The sequence below is a fragment of the Mchenga conophoros genome, linkage group LG19 (assembly GCF_057382185.1).
Source record: "Mchenga conophoros isolate Kocher_MC1m ecotype Shallow Benthic linkage group LG19, M_conophoros_male_GT1.1, whole genome shotgun sequence".
In the NCBI taxonomy this organism is placed as follows: domain Eukaryota; kingdom Metazoa; phylum Chordata; class Actinopteri; order Cichliformes; family Cichlidae; genus Mchenga; species Mchenga conophoros.
In genome coordinates this window covers 19,783,325-19,804,263 of record NC_140544.1, presented here as the reverse complement: position 1 = coordinate 19,804,263, position 20,939 = coordinate 19,783,325, and the positions used below count along the sequence as shown (strand labels likewise).

The 20,939-nt window shown below is 43.4% G+C and overlaps 2 protein-coding genes across 4 annotated transcripts; both read left to right on the top strand.

Annotated features, from left to right (window-relative positions):
- Window positions 1-86: 86 nt before the first annotated feature.
- Window positions 87-4,087, top strand: fuca2 (alpha-L-fucosidase 2). The gene is made up of 7 exons (XM_085257819.1): window positions 87-384; window positions 643-830; window positions 990-1,329; window positions 1,413-1,623; window positions 2,347-2,537; window positions 2,664-2,769; window positions 2,911-4,087. The coding sequence occupies exons 1-7, from the start codon at window positions 194-196 to the stop codon at window positions 3,046-3,048; spliced, it is 1,365 nt and encodes a 454-aa protein (XP_085113945.1). The 5' UTR covers window positions 87-193; the 3' UTR covers window positions 3,049-4,087.
- A 190-nt stretch (window positions 4,088-4,277) lies between these two features.
- On the top strand, window positions 4,278-20,862 carry hivep2b (HIVEP zinc finger 2b). 3 transcript variants are annotated; one of them, XM_085257100.1, is made up of 7 exons: window positions 4,278-4,296; window positions 10,854-14,751; window positions 15,352-15,509; window positions 15,680-15,855; window positions 16,011-16,109; window positions 16,198-16,985; window positions 18,310-20,862. In XM_085257100.1, the coding sequence occupies exons 2-7, from the start codon at window positions 10,954-10,956 to the stop codon at window positions 18,727-18,729; spliced, it is 5,439 nt and encodes a 1,812-aa protein (XP_085113226.1). In that variant the 5' UTR covers window positions 4,278-4,296; window positions 10,854-10,953; the 3' UTR covers window positions 18,730-20,862. The 3 variants fall into 3 exon arrangements, with proteins under 3 accessions (XP_085113226.1, XP_085113224.1, XP_085113225.1); XM_085257098.1 differs by lacking the exon at window positions 4,278-4,296 and adding an exon at window positions 7,839-8,383; XM_085257099.1 differs by lacking the exon at window positions 4,278-4,296 and adding an exon at window positions 8,417-9,361.
- Window positions 20,863-20,939: the final 77 nt, after the last annotated feature.

Below are 20,939 nucleotides of genomic sequence, written 5' to 3'. Positions count from 1 at the left end.
GCTCTCTTAGAAATTATTGGTTGAACTATGGCGGGAAGTAAACGGAGAGAAATCAAACGCACCTGGTTCTTCAGGTTAAACCAGCCGTTTTCACTTCCTTGTTTGTTTTTCTCCTGCCAGTGTCAGTTCCGCAACTTTACTCACAGTCATATGACGTCTAAAGAGTGAAGTCGGATCTGTGTGCGACACTGAAATGGGAGCTTTAGCAGTCTTTCCTTTGCTTTTATTGATCCTGCAGATCGGGGCCAATAATGCCAAATACGAACCCAACTGGAAGTCCATCGACTCCAGACCGCTGCCAGAATGGTATGACCAGGCAAAGTTCGGCATCTTCATACACTGGGGTGTCTTTTCTGTCCCGAGCTTTGGCAGCGAATGGTTCTGGTGAGTTCTTCTTTTGACATTACCAGATCATTTAAACTTTTGCAGACAATCAGTGAGGGCAAGAGGGTCTGTGAAATCTAGGGAACAACTCATTCATTGGAAATTCCGACTTCGGACTTATCCAGGAACCCACCATCTATCCTGTCGGAGATCCCATATATTTTACATCATGGCAACAGTGGCAGTACAGCTTAAAAGTTTTACAGTTTTACAAGTTTTTACAGTGATGACACATTTTACATTTTATTTGTTACACAGGTGGTACTGGCAAAACCAAAAGCAAAAGCCATATGTGGACTTCATGCAGAGGAATTATCCTCCAGACTTCAAGTATCAGGACTTTGCACCGCTGTTCACTGCTGAGTTCTTTGATGCCAAAGAATGGACCGACATCTTCGCCTCATCGGGAGCAAAGTACATCGTTCTGACCACAAAACACCATGAAGGTACACCACATTTTTGTGCATCGCTGTGTTTATATATGCCAGCTACAGTGTTCTTTTTTTTTTCTGAAGAAGTAGTCTGATGTCAGTATTGGTGTCAGCGATGTATGACTGTCCTTCAACCACACAAGAGATGTTCTGTTTTGTTGGTGTATTTCTCAGGTTTCACACTCTGGGGCTCAAAGAACTCCTGGAACTGGAATGCGGTGGATATTGGACCAAAGAGAGACCTGGTGGATGAAGTGGTGACAGCTCTTCGCAATAACGGGGACATTCGTGTAGGGTTGTATCACTCCCTCTTCGAATGGTTTAACCCACTCTTTGAGCTGGACGCTGCCAATGTCTTCACTACAAACTACTTTCCTACCAGTAAAACTCTGCCTGAGCTTTACGAGCTTGTTGTCAAGTACAAACCAGAGGTGCTGTGGTCTGATGGAGATGGAGACGCGCCTGACAAGTACTGGAACAGCACTGGTTTCTTAGCTTGGCTCTATAATGACAGGTAAACTTGCAAAATGTGCATTATTTTTAGCTTTTTTCCCATCATGGATATAAAAACTGAGCTGACTGAAATCTTCTCAACAGTCCAGTACGTGACACGGTGGTGACGAATGATCGGTGGGGCTATGGCTCCATCTGCACACACGGTGGATATTACACCTGTTCTGATCGCTACCAGCCAGGACACCTGCTCAAGCACAAATGGGAAAACTGCATGACCATTGACAAAAAGTCCTGGGGTTACAGACGTAACGCTCCTCTCAGCGATTACCTCACCGTCGATCAGCTTGTGTCGGTGAGAGCTGAAAATCGTATTTGCCTCTAAACTAAAACAGATTCACTGTGATTAAATGAGTCATTGGGAAATTTACCTAATGCTTCTTTACTCTTTTCAACACATTTCCTACGACTCTGCAATTTTAAATTGTATCTTTAGGCATTTTGTTACTAGCAGCCATCACTTACAAAAAACATACCATGACTACACTTAAAAATGTAAACCCACGAGAGTTAAATCAACAAGTTAAAAAGATGCAAAAATGCAAGACTTGTCTGTGTAATTTACAAAAAGATAAAATAATTAAAACAGTAAAATCAATAAAAAAAATCAACAAGAAGAATGACAAAATATCATCACATGAGTGAGTGTCATTAAAGAGGAAAGAAAATGGGATAGAGATAAATATATGGGAGTTCAACCTGAGTCAGCGGCACTAGAGAATTAAGTTAGAAACTATAGCCTGAGGGTCGCTCTGCAAGCCAAGGTGAGCCAGCTGAGCAGTGATGCCATTCTGTGGTTAAAATGTTAGGAGTCCCCCCTTGTTTTACTTTAAAACACGCCTCCAGACCCAGACAAGGGAGCAGTCACGTTAGATTGAAGTTCGTTTGGCTCGAGGGTCAAACGCTGATCTGGAGCCCTTCTTGTGGCTTTGTTTGTTCATGTTTATGTGTCAAAAATCGCTTGTAATAATTTCCAGTCATGTCCACTTTAATGTGTGTCCGTGTGTGTGTGTTTCAGACACTGGTGGAGACTGTGTCCTGTGGAGGAAACCTGCTGATGAATATCGGCCCCACACACGATGGAAGAATCGCTCCGATCTTTGAGGAGCGTCTGAGGCAGATTGGTCAGTGGCTGAAGGTCAATGGGGAGGCCATCTATAACACGACAGCATGGCGAGCTCAGAATGACAGCCTCACTCCAGATCTGTGGTGGGTCCACAACTTTTTTTTTTTTTTTTTATAAGGCTACATTGATATTTATCTATAGAAAGTTATAGAAAAAAAATATATAGATTGATAAAATCAGAGGTAATTAATGGGTCTGATCTTCAACAGGTACACGTTCAGACCCCAGGAAAAAAACATATTTTCCATCTTACTCAAGTGGCCAAATAATGGATCAGTGATTCTGAATGAGCCAGTGGTTACTGGGCAAACTCAGGTAAGACTGACTCAATACCTAATAATGTTGCGATGCCAGCTTCTTATATTTAAACTGATATTAGTGTACATGGCAATAAAATGCAGAACCTTGTGTGAGATCTGAACTTTATTCATAACTTCCTTTTGTTTAACAAAAAAGGTGGTGCTTCTTGGTTATGGCCCTCTGAAGTGGGAGCCTGTAAAGCCCAGTGGGCTGCAGGTTTACCTGCCCCAGCTCTCCTTTAGCCAGATGCCATGCCAGTGGGCCTGGACACTGAAGCTGACTGGTGCCACTTAAAGGAAAATCACATCACTTGAAGAGGAACTGATGGAGCAGAAAGGAAGGATTATACAGTGGCTTGCAAAAGTATTCGGCCCCCTTGAACTTTTCCACATTTTGTCACATTACAGCCACAAACATGAATCAATTTTATTGAAATTCCACGTGAAAGATTAATACAAAGTGGTGCACACGTGAGAAGTGGAACGAAAATCATACATGATTCCAAACATTTTTTACAAATAAATAACTGCAAAGTGGGGTGTGCGTAATTATTCAGCCCCCTGAGTCAATACTTTGTAGAACCACTTTTTGCTGCAATTCCAGCTGCCAGTCTTTTAGGGTATGTCTCTACCAGCTTTGCACATCTAGAGACTGAAATCCTTGCCCATTCTTATTTGCAAACAGCTCCAGCTCGGTCAGATTAGATGGACAGCGTTTGTGAACAGCAGTTTTCAGAGCTTGCCACAGATTGTCTCGAAACACCCCTTGCTCTGAAATGTGCAATCATCTTTGTAATACTGGGGCTATGCCCTGCAGCTCTAGTGTAACATCCCTCTTCATGTAATTGCTGACCGATTGTTGCTGCGGGGTGAGACGATGCCCTGCACTGACATCCTCAGTAGCCCGAGGAAGAGTTCCTCCTCTGTTTATGCCGTACAAATCGCACTAATGCACAAGCATCAGAGTCAACAAATGTGCGGTGTTGACCACAGTTTCCAATTCCATTTAGTAAACTTTTCCCTATCTGTAAATGCCAATATTGTTCCTAATGAATCCCTTTTCACTTGTAACGCCTTTTTTTTTCTTGCTATCTTGATAGAGTTTCAGCTGGGCCTACTTGACATTTTTACACAGAACACCGTGGTTTTCCTTTAGTTTCTCACCCAGAAACCCAGGCCACTTTCTGTAATTTTGGGAGCAGTGACATTAAACACTGTGAATTGCACCTTTTCTTTGAGATGTGCTTTGTGGGAAGTTTGATAAGCCTGTTGCACTGATCGGTTTGATTCATTTTTAATAAATGTTTCAATAAAATCAACCTTTATTACACTGACTTGTTCTCATTTGTTGCCTCCCTTTGGCGCCCCCTTGTGTCAACATGGGTAACGCCCTAGCCGCCTGGGACATTTTAAGCAGTCTGACGGTGCAAAACAGATCTATGCACCCCCGCTGTGCACAGATGAACTGGGAAAACAACACATCCTCTTCTGGCTCTGAAAAATGCAGCAGCGGTGAAGTTATTTTCATGTTGCACACTGACCGGTAAGCCTCTGCAGAATTTCTTTCAAAGCTGGTCTTTGCTCTTTTTCTGCACTGAAACCACAGCAGCTGCAGGAGTATTTGTCAACTGAGATAGAGAGTCCGGTGCAGGGCAGATCTCACTGTTGTGTCTGCTCTCTGTTGCACGCCTTTAAGGTGGGAGGTTCCTGTTCTGCAAATGTTCCATGACGTGCTGATGGGGGGTTTGCAAGGGGTTCTTCTCACGTCTGTGCAACCCCCCCACCCCACACACATACCCTAATTTCAGCAGGCTATCCCCAGCCTGGTACGCGCACATCGCAGCTGATCACCTAAACACAACAAACAGAGATGTAAGGATGCAAAACGCGTGCACAGATAGACGCTCAATAATAGTGAAATACACATATTCTGCATTCTGGGAGAACCCGGGCTTTAAACCTTTAAAGTTTGTAGCAAAAATGTTGAGATGTCAAAAAAATTAACTTAGACATTTAAAGGCAGGACTGCAGTGCAGATTATTTTCTCGGTTTGGTCAGTTGGAACAGAACTTACTTGTTTAAAATGATGTATTTGTTCTGTTTGACTGCATATTGTAGAGTTTATTTGCCTATACAGTAGTGTGACAAAGAAAGAGTCCACAGGCCTCAGTTAGCATGTTAAAGGCCATCACAGTTAGAAAAAGCCTCTACTCTCTAAAAAGAACAAAGCAGCACACCTTAGGATTGCAACACTGGATACGAACAAACCACAAGACCTCCTGAACAGTTTTCTTTGGAAATACAAGACCAAAGTGGAGATGTTTGGCTGTAATGCATGCACATAGTGCCATGTTTGGAGAAAATCAAACACAATATATAAGCACAAATGGTGGTGACAGGAGATGATTTGAGCTTGTTTTGCAGCCCAGGTTCTGAGACTGTGTGGTCATTTAGTGGATCTTGAATTCCTCCCAAAGGATTCTGGAGTCCAGTGTGAGGCCACATGTCCTAAAAACTCAACAATGATCCCAGGCAAAGCAGCAATAAAATGATGTAGAGCACTGACTTGAGCATAGTACATTAGGTTTATGTGACTTATTTGTTGTTAGTGGTGTCAGAGACATTAAAAGGACTTTTCTTGTAATACTGAATAATGACACTCAGTTAACTGAAAACAGACGTGTTACTGTACTTTGCCATCTTGACTTTCTCCCACTTGTTTTCCATTTCCGGCAGCAATGAATTTGCATATTACTTTGAAGTAAAGGCAAGACTTCAACAAAGCCAAATCTTTGCCGTTTCTCAAACTATTATTTTTCATGTTCACTGGGACTGCGTGTACATTTTATTATCAATCAGCACAGAAAACTGCGTGATTCGCTGTGCGGTCGACACACTGCCGGCTCATTTCTGCAGTCTTGCTTCTGTAATCTGCAGGCAGTAATTATATATGTAGACAGGAACTGGGAAACTGTTACAGACGTTGGCATGGTTGCCATGGAAACACACAATCATGTTAGATTATTTTCAGGTACTGCTGTGATAATGGCATAAGCATGCCTGCTCGAGAGGCTGACTTGAAGAGACGGACAAAGGAGCGGTCGACGGCCGATGAAAAAAGTGAATCGGTTGAAGTTTTCTGAATGGCTTCTGTGAGAAGGTTTTTAGTTTAATGTTGTTGTGTTTGTTCAACCTGCTGGGTTCAGTCCCCCCCCCCCCCCCCCCTTATCTCAGGCTGCCATATGACTGCCACTACAGTGAGCCAAGAGGAAAACCTCATTCCTTCCATTCATAAACCCCCCTCCCTGCCCTTCTAATTTAGGACTAATATAATTAAAGGCCCGCTAGTAGTCAGGTGCATGTGTGGCATTCAATCACATGCAGATTTGTGGCAGATTTGAGCTGGTCAGTAGAGCCACGGCGTAGCTTTAGATAGTGGAAATGCCAAGCAGTGTGTGGAACATCCTGAGGGACAGACCATTATATTTATAGAGGCTCACGACTTGACCTTCACTGCACATTGAGTATCAGCCATTTTAGTGCCGCTCCTGTAGATACTGAATACAGCATAATGGATCTCAGCTGCACTGCAGTTAGTTAGCTTCAACTTCATCTTTGGCTTGTTAGAGACTATATCTAATAATAGCTCTCTGCAATTCCATACTGTGGAGGGACTCTGTCAATACACAGACTCTGCATTCACTGCTTTTCTAGCGCACAGCGAGTTGCTGCTTTTCTGAAGGAAATGCTCTGTGACATTACAGTTTTTGCAGAGAAATAAAATGCTTGCCATTTGGATAAGATTTTGAACTGTGAGGTGAAATTCAACAGCGAGTCATTACATAAATTGCTCTGTTGTGTAAGCTTTGCATCAAGGGGAGGACCTCTGTGAAACATGTCTTAGCCACAGCAAGCACAGCTGGTGCAAGCCCAAAGCCAAGGACTCCTATTCATAGAAGCCTCCAGTTGTTCTCACCCAAGAGCAAAGAGTGAAACCGAGGAGGACGAGGAGGAGGAGGTGGGTCAAAGCGGGGTGTAGTATCTGAAGTTCTGTAAATTATATTGTGTCGAAAGGCCAAATTTTTCACACAAATGGCTGAGGCGGGGTGATCATAAATCAGTTCAAAAGCACGGAAAGACCTCGTTTGATGTGCTTGATGGCAAAACCTGCAGCTTCAAACGAATGTTATGACACATTTTATCAGATGGTTCGGCCTCTATGCAAAGGTAATTTCACAGTAAAATTCAAGTCGAATTCAAATGTTTGTCATGTGTTTTAAAGGACACTGTTTTAATCTATATTCATGTATGATTTTGATTCCAAAAGTCAATCAGACATGTTAAAAATAGACGAGAAAGTACAAAGTAACACAGCAGTAGTTACCTGGGTACAATGTGCCACATTTTGTTATCTAACAATAAGGCAAAAAAGGATGTAAAAGGTGACTAGTAACATTATATGCCAATACTGGAGTCATTTTCAAATCTTTAACCCTTTGTTTACAGGAATTTGTGGACTAACCTGATCAGGAAACATCACAGGCAATTATTTAATTATAAGCAACAGGCTTATGTGTAACAGGGTTACATGCAAACAGTAAATACATTAAACTGTAGTTGTAACTGCTACGTTAATAGAATTAAGCAATTAGTCTTTCTTCTCTTGTTTTGCAAAATTAAAGCTCAGACTATAACAATGCAGCCCAAGAGACACTAATTCTTACTGAATCTTGCTCAGAGGAAGTCTTTAAGATTCACTGCAGAGTTGATGCATTAATGCAAAGGCTCCAAATGGCACCAACTAAACTCGCACATGTGATTCACAAGATGAGGTTCGCAGCTGCACATAATCTGCAGTATTGTCCTAGTTTTTTTTCCTTTTTTGCCGCGTTAATGACACCCCTCATCACGACTCTCTCCATTCACAAAGCAAATCCTGTCGTGACGGGAAGAACTGGCTCTGAACGGGGCTTGTGGGTGTCTCAGAATTCAGAGAACATGTCTAATTTTTGCAGCAGCCTCGCAGCCAGCCACATTCATTGAGTTCCTCTCCGTATGCACACGCTGAATAGGATCACGCTGTAGGAGATGTACATTCAGAGCTCGCTGCACCATATGATTAGAGTCTTTCAGCCGAGCGCTTTTGCATTTCTTCCTACCGACTGTCCGACGCATTTTACATAGATAATAATAGTTAATGAATATGTGTACCTGAATGAATTTGAGCTGTGAGGGATGGGTGATGCTTTAGCTCTTTGGATCATGACAGCCTCGCTCCCCACTTTGTGTGCGGAGTGTGCGAAGCGCACGGAGAGACGAGAGGGAGAGGGAGAGGAAAAGCGCCCTTAAACGTGGGCTGTTGTGTATCCCTCTCTGGGCCCCTTTGCTATTTTTGTGCCTGGGTCCGCACGTCACGCTTGGGTATTTTCTCTGGTGACTAGCTCGCATCAATAGATCTTCTAATGTACATCCAGTCGGCCAGCAGCTTCGCGACTGATGGGACTTTTACCTCGCTCGTTTCTTTCATATTTCGCCACCCGGACATGAGGAGAATGGAGAGACGGACTGTGCAGTATGAGGAATGTCACATGTGACTGCCGATATGGGACAGGGGACTATTCAAATGTCAGGTTTGTATGAGGATTATATTTGATATGTGAATGCCAGCTGCTGTGTGTGTGCTGTGTGTCACTCCGATCACAGTGAGAGAGCTGCTGGTTCATTCTGCATGCTGTCGTAGAGGACTTTAAAGCCAACCGTCTCCTTATGATATTTATGGATTTGTTGTCAGCGTGAGACTTCAAGCCCCGTTCCCTTTAATGGCCAACTTAGCCCCTAATGATGTAATGCAGCGGCATAACGATGCTCTCCCGTAGCTCACCGTGCTCCCTTGTGTGTGAAGGGATGTGCCCAGCGAATGTGCGGTTCAGATAAATGTCTCCACAGAGACGTTTCTCCATCCATGCGGACATACTGTACCACAGTCAGCCCACAGTCATCCCGAAGCACACCTACTGCCACCCACCTGCCTCCTGTTGTTGCACGTCATTGCTGCTGTGTCACATATTTTCGTTTAGGTTAGCGCTTGTTGCCAGGAGTGAGAGGAATTTGGCTTTCAAAGGTGCGCTGGCCCACTCTTTTTTTGGAAAAGTCTGAATGCGCTCAGAGACTTGTCAATGAGACTCTGAATGTGATGGCTCTGTTTCCTCCCTGTCGTGCTCAGTTCAAAGGTATGCATTGTTTCTGAGGGTCTTATCTCATTGTCACTCTGCACCTATATTCCCCTCTTCCCTCCTCTGGTGGCTCACAGAGGATGGAAACTAAGCAATGAGGTCAGATCGACCTTGAAAGGGAGCTCCCTACCAGGCCTCTGAATTTTTGTTACCCCCAGGCACCCTCCAGCTTAGTTTACCTCTCTAAACCTCCCCGTTGAAACGTGGATCATTCCAATCCAAAGCTGCCCCTCCACCTCCTCCCCTCCTCACCATCCTTCATATGCCTTCATTATTTTTCCTGTATGTGGAGGAAGCGTTCAAATCTGTCTGACAGCAGAGACCCCAAAGATGAGCTCAAAGAGGGGAATGGGCATTTGGATAAGAACACAAAAGGTAGATTATCATCTTTACCGCTGCTTTCGAGCGTCTCTCGGCATCTCAAGAGTCACCTTGGATTCATATCCTCTGGTTTTTATGCTTGAGCAGCGTGGTGGTGTGCTAACAAAGAAAGAAAGGGAGTGAGAGAAAGAGAGTGAGAGTCGAAGAATGTCCTAATTAAAGGGAACTCAGAGGGTTTGTACCAGATAAAATTACATAACGTCGTTAGGGAGGACACAGCATTTGATACTGAGAAGATGAAACTGACGTGCCCTCAGATGGCCATCCATCCCCATGGTATGAAGTGAAAGTGTAACCAGTTCACTTCAGCCACAGGCATCATGATGTTTCTCACTTGAGTCCTGCATGTTTACCTACAGTGAAGAGTGTGGTCCTGTGCGGCTCACTGTGGAGACGGACACTAGTGACTCAGATAGGTTGGAAGCCTTGAATCCCACTGGAGGTGATATGAAATGATACTGGATTTAGATAAAAGGCTTTAAAGGTGCGGGCGGACTCATTACACTTCATTGCCATTGATTTAAGACTATCGACTGGCATGCTTCAGCACACATACCAGACTTCAAAAAATGCTTACTTCCAATAACAGTCTTGTCTTCTGTTCTTCGGTTCAGTCTAGTTTTTATTCCCATAATTGCCAATAATGTCGACCACGGCTGAACAAGTGAGTTTAAAACTGAATTTATTAATTCCCTTTGACCTGTTGTAACACCCAGTGGCAACCTATACAATGTAGCTTTGTGTTATGAGCCATACAAATCGATTAATTTTTACAAACTAGATCATGTTACCTTTCAGATTAATTTTAATACATTGCAGTTATTTTTTAAATTTTTCCAAAAAGATTCAAATTTGATCAAAAGCTGAACACTACCTCTAACTCGGGATGGGGTGATGGTGACCCGGTGCACAAATGTTTGAATAAAAGTGACATTCCACATTACGGTACTGGCTTGTTTCCCCATGAGGACATCATTTGACAACCTCACCTGTGCCCTTAATGATCAGTTTTGACACTTCAGTATATAATAGTAAATATGTGGTTTGGTAGATACATGGGCAGAGACCACTTTCACTCACCCAGTGATTTTGTTCCATAAGGAGGCCTGAAATATGACAGAAACCACTCAGGTCTGAAGGGACCTTCGAGGGTTACTCCTAGTAGGCTTTCAAGGTGCAAAGAGTTAAATACCTCTTCATATGCACATTCACAGAGCTTCAGAAAATTAGGTGCCAGGGTTTACCTTGGTAAAGAGACCCAGCTTTTCCATTCCTGCTGTGATGGAGCTCATTATGAATTTTATACTCCAGTTTTATTAGGAGGACTTTTGGGAAACAGCCTTGAATAGCTCTCAATTTCAAGCGCAGACACACACACACACAGACTTTCCTGCCTCATTTATTTTGTCACGATAATCTTCGTGCATATTTATGTGGTCCTAGTTCATGTTATTGCATCCTAACGACTCTTTCTTATTTCTTTCAGATGACCCTTCCCTGCAATTCACATGTATGTTAATATTACTAAAGTTACATAACAGTTATTGTCCTTGAAAATCGATCGCAAAGGAAGTGACACTGGATTCATGGAGTCACTTGAAACTACTGCAGGGGTAAAAAGCTCCACTGAGGGTCAGGACAGAAACGCTGCACAGAAAAAATGCTCATCGGAGGTTGCACAGAGTAGGCGGAGACCACCAGTCGAATTGGAAGCCAAAGGGTGGCACCAAAAACTAGAAGAAGCTCAGAGCAAAGATACATGTGGTTTCAAAGAAATGTCTGACTCAGGGAAATCACTGCAATTAGAAGATCAGCACCCTCAAGCTCAGTCCACAAGCCATCCAGATTATGAGGTATCCTCATACCCACTACAGTCCACAAAGCAGTTTTCTAGTGGCAGACAGAAAGCTTCTACACAGTCCCCAGCACCCACATCTCACAGGAAGTCCCCCAGCTCACCTGAAGTCCAACAACAATGTTCAAATTCAGGGATGGATCCACTTACAGAAACGGTGTGCAAGGTGGAACAGAAACCACAAAAGCCTGGGAAGTATGTTTGCGATTACTGCGGAAGGGCATGTGCCAAACCCAGCGTGCTTAAGAAACATATTCGCTCGCACACAGGGGAACGACCCTACCCATGTGTTCCCTGTGGGTTCTCCTTCAAAACCAAGAGTAATTTGTACAAACACAGAAAGTCTCATGCTCACTCAGTCAAAGCTGGAACGGTGCCATTCTCAGAACTCGGTTCGTACAATGCCAATACAGACCAAGGGTCTTTTGAAGGGGAAGGAGAGCTATTCTCTGATGCTGAGCAAAGCACAGACACGGACGAGGACACTCTTAATGACCCGCTGCTGCTGCTGGACTCTCCAATGGAGGGATCAGATAACACTGCTGTAAAAGTACTAAATCTCATTGCTCAGAAAAAGGGAGCCACGTCAATGTCAGCTCAGGATGGTTCATCCCAACACCAAGAAATCAATGCACCTTCTGCTGCTGCCGAGGCTAGTCGTGCAATTCAATCTTGCACAATCAAACAGAGGCTGGCACTCCGGCTGTCTGAAAAAAGAAGCAGTGACTCTGACCACAATCTGTCCCTCCCAAGTCAGTCTAGCAAGGGCAGCACGGACTCCGGGTACTTCTCTCGCTCTGAGAGTGCTGAGCACCAGACTGGCCCTCCGAACACTAACGCAAAGTCCTACCAAGAAATTATGTTTGGAAAGTGTTATCGGCCAAGCCCTAAGCAGGCTACAGCTTTTGCGGTTTGTAGCACAGACACGAGTGAATATACCAGCAAACGCTCAGAGAAAGGCGTCTCCCGTGTTTTCACGCAAGAAAAAGACACAGTTGAGTCAATCAAAATAAACACAAAATCGTTCACAAGGGAAGAGGTAAAAGAACCCCTATTAGATGCTAGCTCTGATGTGGGGCCTCTGATTAGAAGCAACTCAATGCCAACATCCTCAGCAGTCTGTCTGACTATGCCTCAAGCACTCAGAGGCAGTCACTCGTTTGATGAAAGAACAAGCACCGGCGGCATGAGGAGACTCAGGCGGCAAGCCGCTTTCGAACTATCCGCACAAGATGGCCATACTGACACTGACAGTCATGGAAAGATTAGTGAGAGTGGCATTTCACCCTCAGGACTGGAAATGGAAAGCTACCCTTCTGTGGTGCCTAGTATGAGCCATCAGAGGCATGCGATGGAACTGGCAACGCGCAAGCGTCGGAAGGAAAAAAGGGAAGAGGAGGATTTGTCGGGTCAATATGAAGGCCATCATGAACCGTGTGAGGAGATGTTTGATTCAAGCAAGGACTATGATGTAAAACAAGGCGCACTGGGCATTATGGCTTTACAGAAAGGCCATTCACAGATGGACAGGTGTGACATGGACATATCGGTGTGCCCTGAAGTGTCTGCTCGAAAAAACTTAGGGAATGTAATTTCAGTTATCCAGCACACAAACTCAATAAACAGGCCTTACTCTGAACATTCAGAATCTTACAAATATCAAGCTATGGAGGCCTCTGAATCATATGAGATGGAGCGAAGTGACAGTAGATTAAGGGCGTCGGTTCAATTAGGTCCCAAGCTCGTGCGGCAGTCTAACATACAAGTCCCAGAAATTAGAGTCACAGTAGAGCCTGATAGTCCAGAAAAAGTTCCTGAGGTGCAGGTGAAGGAGCCAGAGAAGCACGTGGAGGAGTTTCAGTGGCCTCAAAGGAGTGAAACTTTAGCACAATTCCCTCCAGAAAAACTCCCTCCAAAGAAAAAAAGGCTACGCTTAGCTGATATTGAGCACTCCTCTGGTGAATCTAGCTTTGAGTCGGCCTGCACTAGCCTGTCCCGCAGCCCCAGTCAAGACAGCAACTTATCTTACAGCTCCACCTTATCGTTTGACAGGGAAGAGAGCTTGAAGTCAGTCTCTCCCGCCAGGCAGGATGAATTTGGCAAACCATTAGAGTTGTTAGCTGTGCCAGGGAGTGGGCACTCCCTCTCAGTGCTCAACCAGCGTCAACAACATGAAATGAGACGCTCCTCCTCAGAGCAGGCGCCGTGTAACTTGCGCAAGGAGTTCCCAGAGTTGCGCAGCATATCATTTGACTATGGCAGTCTTTCTCCAACATCCAAAGTTAGACACGTGGACATAAACTCTGTGAAGGAGAGAAGGAGGGGAAACTTAGTGCGACAGGAGTCACTGAATATGGATAGTGAAGTAACATCACAAGTGTTTCCACAGTATCTCAGCAGCATCTCCCCTTCATTCACTGCCGCCACTATCCTGCCGCAGACTTTGCCAATATTCTCAGCTGGGAGTACATTTCCTCAGCTTGCACATCCGAGCCTGATGGTTCCCGTAAGAATTCAGACTCATGTTCCATCCTACGGTAGTATCACATACACCTCAGTGTCACAGATTTTTGACAATCACTATGACAGTGTTAGCTCCACTACGTCCACCCTTCAGAGTCAGATTTCAAGAATTTCTGGGAATCTCGATTCTCATAACATATCGGCTCATACAAAACCACCTACAACACACACCCTCAATGTTGAGGCCCTTGATTTGTCCTCAGCCAAGCTCAAGACAGGCATCCCTCTCTCTCTGACCTCCAGAACTATCTCAACCACTAATGCCTCCAGTGGTGGCGCAAACAAACGGATGCTATCCCCTGCCAGCAGCCTGGACCTATTCATGGAGGTCAAGCAGCAAAAACGTGTGAAAGAGGAGAGAATGTTTGGGCAGATTGTAGAGGAACTGAGTGCGGTGGAGTTGGGAAAATGTAATTTGAGTGAAGAGAAGGGGCACAGGTCAGGGATGCAGGGTGCACCAACACTTCATGCTCAGAATGACTCACGCAGGAGTAAATTTATCACACTTCAGCAAAAAGAGGCCGAGGCCACGGACCACGGCGCGGAGTCAGTTATGGAAAGCAGCTCCCTGGATGCAAGCTCGCCTCCTTACGCCATGATATCAGTCAGTGAAGTGAAAGAAGCTGGCACGGAGAAACGAGTGCAGATGGATATAGTGGCACAGCTGGTAACCAGTCAAGACATCCTGATGTCAGACTCTGAGCATTCAGGACTGTTATCTCAGTTTCCAAGTCTTCGCACGACGACAGGTGTGAGCTGGTGTTATCTCAATTACACCACGCCGAGCTGCTCTCACAGCACCGCCCCTTTCTCATCTGTGTACGCCACCTGGCGTGTGAGTTCCCATAACCCGAACCCTCTTGAAGTGAGCACCAACTCTGCTCTGGCTTTGCTGCAGTCCAGACAGAGGGGAGACAAGGTTATATACACCATGGCTGCCATGTGCCAGCCTGGTACTGGGAAACTGGTCTCATCACTCATCCTGTGGAGGCAGACCATGGAACAGGTAAGAAAATAATCCTGTCTTTTCTATCAAAGGCGTACTGGTGTTTTAAACACCTGTTGAGATATTGAATTAAAGCCTTATTTATTGTACCTCTTATATCAGTAATCACTGATATAATCAGAAATAATTATGAGAAGATAACTGTTTAAAATGCAGAAAGTTTTAAGGACCTTAATACCCAGAATTTGGCAAACTGCACACTTTAATCAACTGACAGAAGGTTTCCTTGGAAAGATCCTGGAACGAGCATTTGCTTGGTGCTGATAATGATATTTAACTATGAATCACCAAATGGTCTTGATTTTAAAAAATATGTCTTGAAGATAAAAATACCAGATATTATAATTATATTAAGGTCATTATTAAGTCCAAATCTTGGTACTTTTCTCCACTGTGCTCAGTGGATAAAAAGCATAAATTTAACATTAAGATCAGAGTTACCTGTGCTGGGATTTTCCCCAGCAGTGGCATAGTTCATGTTTGCAAAACATGCTGTGCAATGCCATGTGTGACATACAATATTGGTGGGATCGCGTTGCACTGTCGATATGGTGTCCACTTAAAAAGGATGTTAACACAATGTTTGTTCATCTGATTCAGCTGCAGAGGAAACCGGAGCCCAAAGAGGTGGACGTCACCTACGGGAAGAAGGTGAAAGACATCAGCTGCAGAGTGAAAACTGCCAAGGAAGAGTGGAAAGAGAGGGAGGCTGCCACAACCCAGACTATGCCAACACGAATTAAGATCTTTGAAGGAGGGTCAGTCGAGATATTATTTACCATTACACTCGTCACTTCTGCTGACTGCATATGCAGCGGATATATTAGAGTGCTAGTATGTGAAGTATCTGTTGGCCCACGCTCTTTTTGCAGTTTACGACTGTGCTTTTTTTGCATTTCTTTATTAGAAATGAATCTCTCTCTTTCAGGTACAAATCCAATGAAGACTATGTATATGTTAGAGGTCGAGGCCGGGGTAAATACATATGTGAGGAGTGTGGTATTCGCTGTAAGAAGCCAAGCATGCTGAAAAAACATATCAGGACCCATACGGATGTGCGGCCGTATATCTGCAGGGTTTGCAACTTTGCTTTTAAAACTAAAGGTAAGCATTTTTTTTCTTACAGAGTAGTGAGTTATCGTAGCTGTAGCAGTGATAAAAAAAAGCTGTTAGATTAACTTTTTTTTTAAGCATCTGAAATGTACGAAAGTTCAGTTTCTGTTGTGTTTAATTTCAACAAATTTGCCTTATTTCTGCAGGAAACCTAACTAAACACATGAAGTCAAAAGCGCACATGAAGAAGTGTCTTGAACTGGGAGTGTCAGTGACGATGGATGAGACAGAGATACAGGAACATGGTAAGACTGGGATGTATGTAAGTGTTGTAGATATGCCCAGCTGTCACTGCAACAAATCCAGATAAACTAATGTGTTTCTCATTTCAAGTGGACGACATGCAACAAAAGTCCAAGACAGAGGTGGCTGCGACGACCAAACATCAGTTCTCAGACGCCGAGGACTCCGACGGCATGGATGAAGAAGCTGATGAAATCGATGAAGATGACGATGAGGACGATGAATACGAGGGTGATTCCACTCCGAAGTTACATTCAAGAAGCACGAGTCCTCAGCCGTGTGGAGTTACCTCTCTGTCAGTTACAGCCACTGCTGCCATCCACGGCTGCTCCCTCACATCTCTGCCCGGAGTTGATGTCAGTCAGCAACCCTCCGGCAGACGTACGAGCTTGGATCATCGTCCTGTTCTTGCAAACGACCAGAGAGAGAAATCCGTGGATGAAGACTCTCTGACCATGCTGTCTCCAGATCACAGCAGCTTCCTTTTTGACCCTTATTCATCTTGTCTACTCTCTCCTGGCTGGGAGTCTCCCATCAGGGAGCCCTCCCCTTCACGTTTACGTTACCCGTCCCCAAGGAGGGAGCTTTCGCCACGTGGTCGCTCCTCTCCCAGATGGGATACCTCTTCATTGAGGCCCAGTTCACCTAGCTTCACACCCATCCAGCATCCCTCCCCGGTCTCAATTGAACGGCCCATGTCTCCCGGCATAGAGCTTGCTGGAAAGCGGGAATCCTCAGTCAGAGGCAGGCAGAGGGTTGTGTTAAGAGCCGTTTCACCACGCAGAGGTTCACACCAACATAAAGGCAGCGGTGACAAAACCAGACACCAAGCAAAGATGGAGATGGCTCAGTACCAAGGAGCCTTTGAAATGGAGATGGTAAGTAGCACAGCGTGTTCTGCAGCCAGTTCAAGTGTAACACAAACAAAGAGCTTTTAAGGACTTATTGTTAATCTGTTCAAGTGTATAGAACAGCATCTAAAAATTATTTTGTTAAATTTTGATGAATCTGGGTACATGTAGATGGACCGTGTGTGGTGTAAAAACAAAAATATTTTCATACACTGTATTTAAAAAATTTTTCAGAAATGTTATATTCTTGTCTACTAGTGTATCTAACTCAAACAACATAAGATATTAATCTAGGCACAGTTAAAATGGTAACTATGTTTAAAATTATAGCTTAGCAAACAAGCATGCTAACTCTTGCTAGCAGGTGGCGTGTCGAGTCCATCGCCATTTTTTCTTTTGGGACAGTTTTTTTTTTTTTGCCTTAATTTAGTCATTTTCAAGTCAGTAAATACTTAGCTTGTAAAGCACAACTGTTGTCTAGCTAATGTTGTGCTATCATGACCTGGCATTGTATGGTCGATACTAGTGTTTCAGCAGATTAGACACTTGCTACAGTTAGCGCACCCTGATCTTTAGCATTTGTTACCAATAGTGAAGACTATTCTCCCCTAATGCCCTAGTCACACAGGCTATCCCCCAACTGTTGCTGAACGTTGCTGGCAGTTGCTTTTAAGTTGATTACAAAAGTCTGATTCAACCAGGCCAAGAGGGTAGTCAATTACCCAATGGTAATGACCAGTTGCCTCAGAAAACTGTGTACCCCACAAATGGTTGGCGACTGGTTGCTGGCAGTTGCTAGTGTGAAACTTATGATGCTATGCCACAAACTTTCTTGTGATTGCTTTTAGCGTTAGCAGGTTGTGCATAATTAGCATGGAAGATGACAACTTAGGTGCAAAACTCTCAAAAAACTTGTCAAGAAGCAGTGAAGCAGCGAAGAATGTGACTCAAACTGTAAATACAAACTTTTGCCAAAGCAATCTGCTAGTGGAGGGAGGTTTTTGGTGCATCACCTTTTTTGCGACTGTTTTCACCTAGCGACAGCCAGCAACCACTCACCAAGACTCAAAAAGATTACACATTTTTCCCTAGCAACCAGTGTATATTTCAGCATGGAATTAGCTATTTGTGTTTCACTAGTTAAAAGAAAAGCACACATACATTTTCTTTTTCTTGCACTGAAAGAACAAGTAGTAGAATATTCTGTTGGCAGAGAAGTTTTTTCTTCTCTGAGTGCTTTCATTTTTCAACATTCACATTACTTCATGATTTCTAACTAAGATATTTTCACATGAGAAATTATCTTGGCGATGCTGAAATTGCCGCTAATTCTGCCAATGTGTCGTTCCAGGACCAAAGGAGCAGCTTGGCTTCCAGTCTGCCTGGTGCTGCCAGTTCTCATCATCAGAACATCCTCAGCCACCTCCCTCTTCACTCCCAGCAGCAGGCCCACAGTTTGCTCCCCGTTGTTCCTGTTGGCGGGCTCCAGATATTACACTCCCCGCCTTCCTCCAGCACTGATGTCAGCCCCTCTGTGGCGCCAAGCCCCCAAAGCAGCGAAGGCCAATGTTGCAGCAGCAGGGAGGGATCTGTCCTCAGTCCTGAGACAGAAGGAGAGGACATCAGAGGCCACGGCCAGCTGTCCTGCCACGAGGCCGCTCAGGAGAAAAGCCTCGACCCCGAAGTCGGAGACAGCGGACAAGAGGAGAATGTACAGACCTGCTTGAAAGCCATCGCCTCACTGAAGATTACCACAGAAGACCCTCATTAGAACCGTCATTGTCTGTTTTCTCGGGTTGATCAAGGAAAAGACACCTCCCTGCTACACCTGCGACCTTGTCACCTTCTGCCCTTTAGGCACATGACCTCATCTTTATCCCATTAGAGGCAATATAATAACACTTCCTCTGGTCTTGCACATACCCGAGACATCTTCTTAAGTGGATAATATGAGTGGAGGTCATATCTTTTCAGTGAAGAAGAAGGCCACCGCATCTGATGAGCTCTTCTCTTCAGAGGCTTTTTGGAAAACTTGGACGAGCAGCAGGGTGTTTTTTGCGTTAATGGGTTCAGGTGCAATACGGAAAGATATTCTGCTAATATGCCTTTGTCTGACATAGTAGTTTGCGTACAATTGCACATAAATTATATTTATGAATTCTGTACAAATGTCCTTAACATATACTCCTTCTTAGATACATACAAACAGTGTATTTTACTGTGTGTACTTTGAAAATAGACTGTTGTTTATGTAATCATATCAAGGTGTGATGCAGTAGTGCAGTAAATAAAGACTATTTATAAGGGGAAAAGTATGTGTATTATGAAACAGTCTGACCAAATTTTAAGTAGACGCTTCTTGTGCAGTTTGGTGCTTCTGATCAAGCAGCGAGGGTCTGTGCCTTTATTTTGCGTTTCTTCATTTCTTTATCAGAGCGAGAACTACGGAAAGCAGTCGAGGTACTCTTTATTTTGCTCAGAGGACAGCTTTTTCTTTCTCGCCCCGTCGGCTTTATTTATGTGAAACAAGCTTAAAAGAAACAAAAAAAAGTTTCCTATGTTGCAAATTTTCTTAATGTTGTGGTTTTTATCTTGGTAAAAATGCATGGGATTTGCTATTGCACAACAATAGAGGAGGTAATTATGTAATTATGAATACTGTAAGATGTATTTATATATTAGAACGTAAGCACTTATTGATACTGGTAAATATTTGACTACTATTTATATGGTATATCTGTACTTATGCAGCAGTGATGCAGTTATGCAGTGAGCTACGCTGGCATTGCTTTTGATCTCATGTCGTCTCTACAGTTTTTTTTCTTGCTTATACAGATGACCATGAGCATTTTATGAGTTTTAAAGATGCACTTTCATCCTTTTACCTTTGATGTTTTAACTGCCTCGGTCAGTGGAGGAAATGGGGGAGTAAAACACAGTTTGTTCTCTTGTGATTTTTGACACATTCCAGTTGTTTTTTTTCTTTTCTCATTGTGTAAAACACGTTGCACACAAATCCAAGGGGCTACAATGATCAGTCAATAGTACATTTTCTTGCATTTCAAGTGTAACTGGATGAATCAATATAAGTAATGACGTTATAAGCATGACTATTACTGTGCTTCAGCTCACAATGTAAGTAATCATTCACCAAATGCATTACTTCTTCTCTGTATATATATATATGTGTATTTTTATGATTTAAACTATTTTTGCAGTGTTGAATTCTGAAAACTTTTTATGTGGATTGTTTATATCTCTTTAAGAGGTAAAATGTCTGCAGCTGATGTAATGGCAGAGGTTTAATGAGGCTGATTGCTAACACAGCGTGTCTCATCTTTTTAAAAAAAAATGTACTCACATCTTTAAGTGATTATCCGTTTTTGAGACTTCGAAATTTAAAAACACAACAACACTTTGTTCACTCATGTTTACATAAAAGATTTATAGGTGCACTGCTTTAATTTTGTGTTTTCCTTTCTGAAGGTGTATGTAGCTTTGATTTCACGGTTGTGTATTTTCATTTGTTGTGCACATAGCTCATAAAATGTGAAGGGAAAGTGAAGCCTTTTATTTGCTTTAGCATACATTATGTATTCAGATTGTGTTTTGTGTTTTTTTTTAAATTGTGTATTCATATATACTGAACTGCATTGTGCCTCTCATGTCTATGGAAATCCTGTAAAACACACAGAGGACAAATCATTTTACCTCTAAGCTAAGATTTTTTCGAGGAGGGAAAAAACAACCTCAGTAGCCAATCTGTTGTTTAGCTATTTGCATCAAATCTGGCTAGTCAGGACGGAGTGCCTCTTTTATGCTATGAGGAATTTATTGTTTGGTGCTCTACTTTTTCAGATTAAATTCAAAATTGTTTTAAAAGAATATAATTCTAACCCAAAAATGTGTGTCGCAGCTTATTTCACGGCTTCCGTACCTTTCCTCCTGCATTATTCACCGCTGTTTAAATTAGAGCTCGCA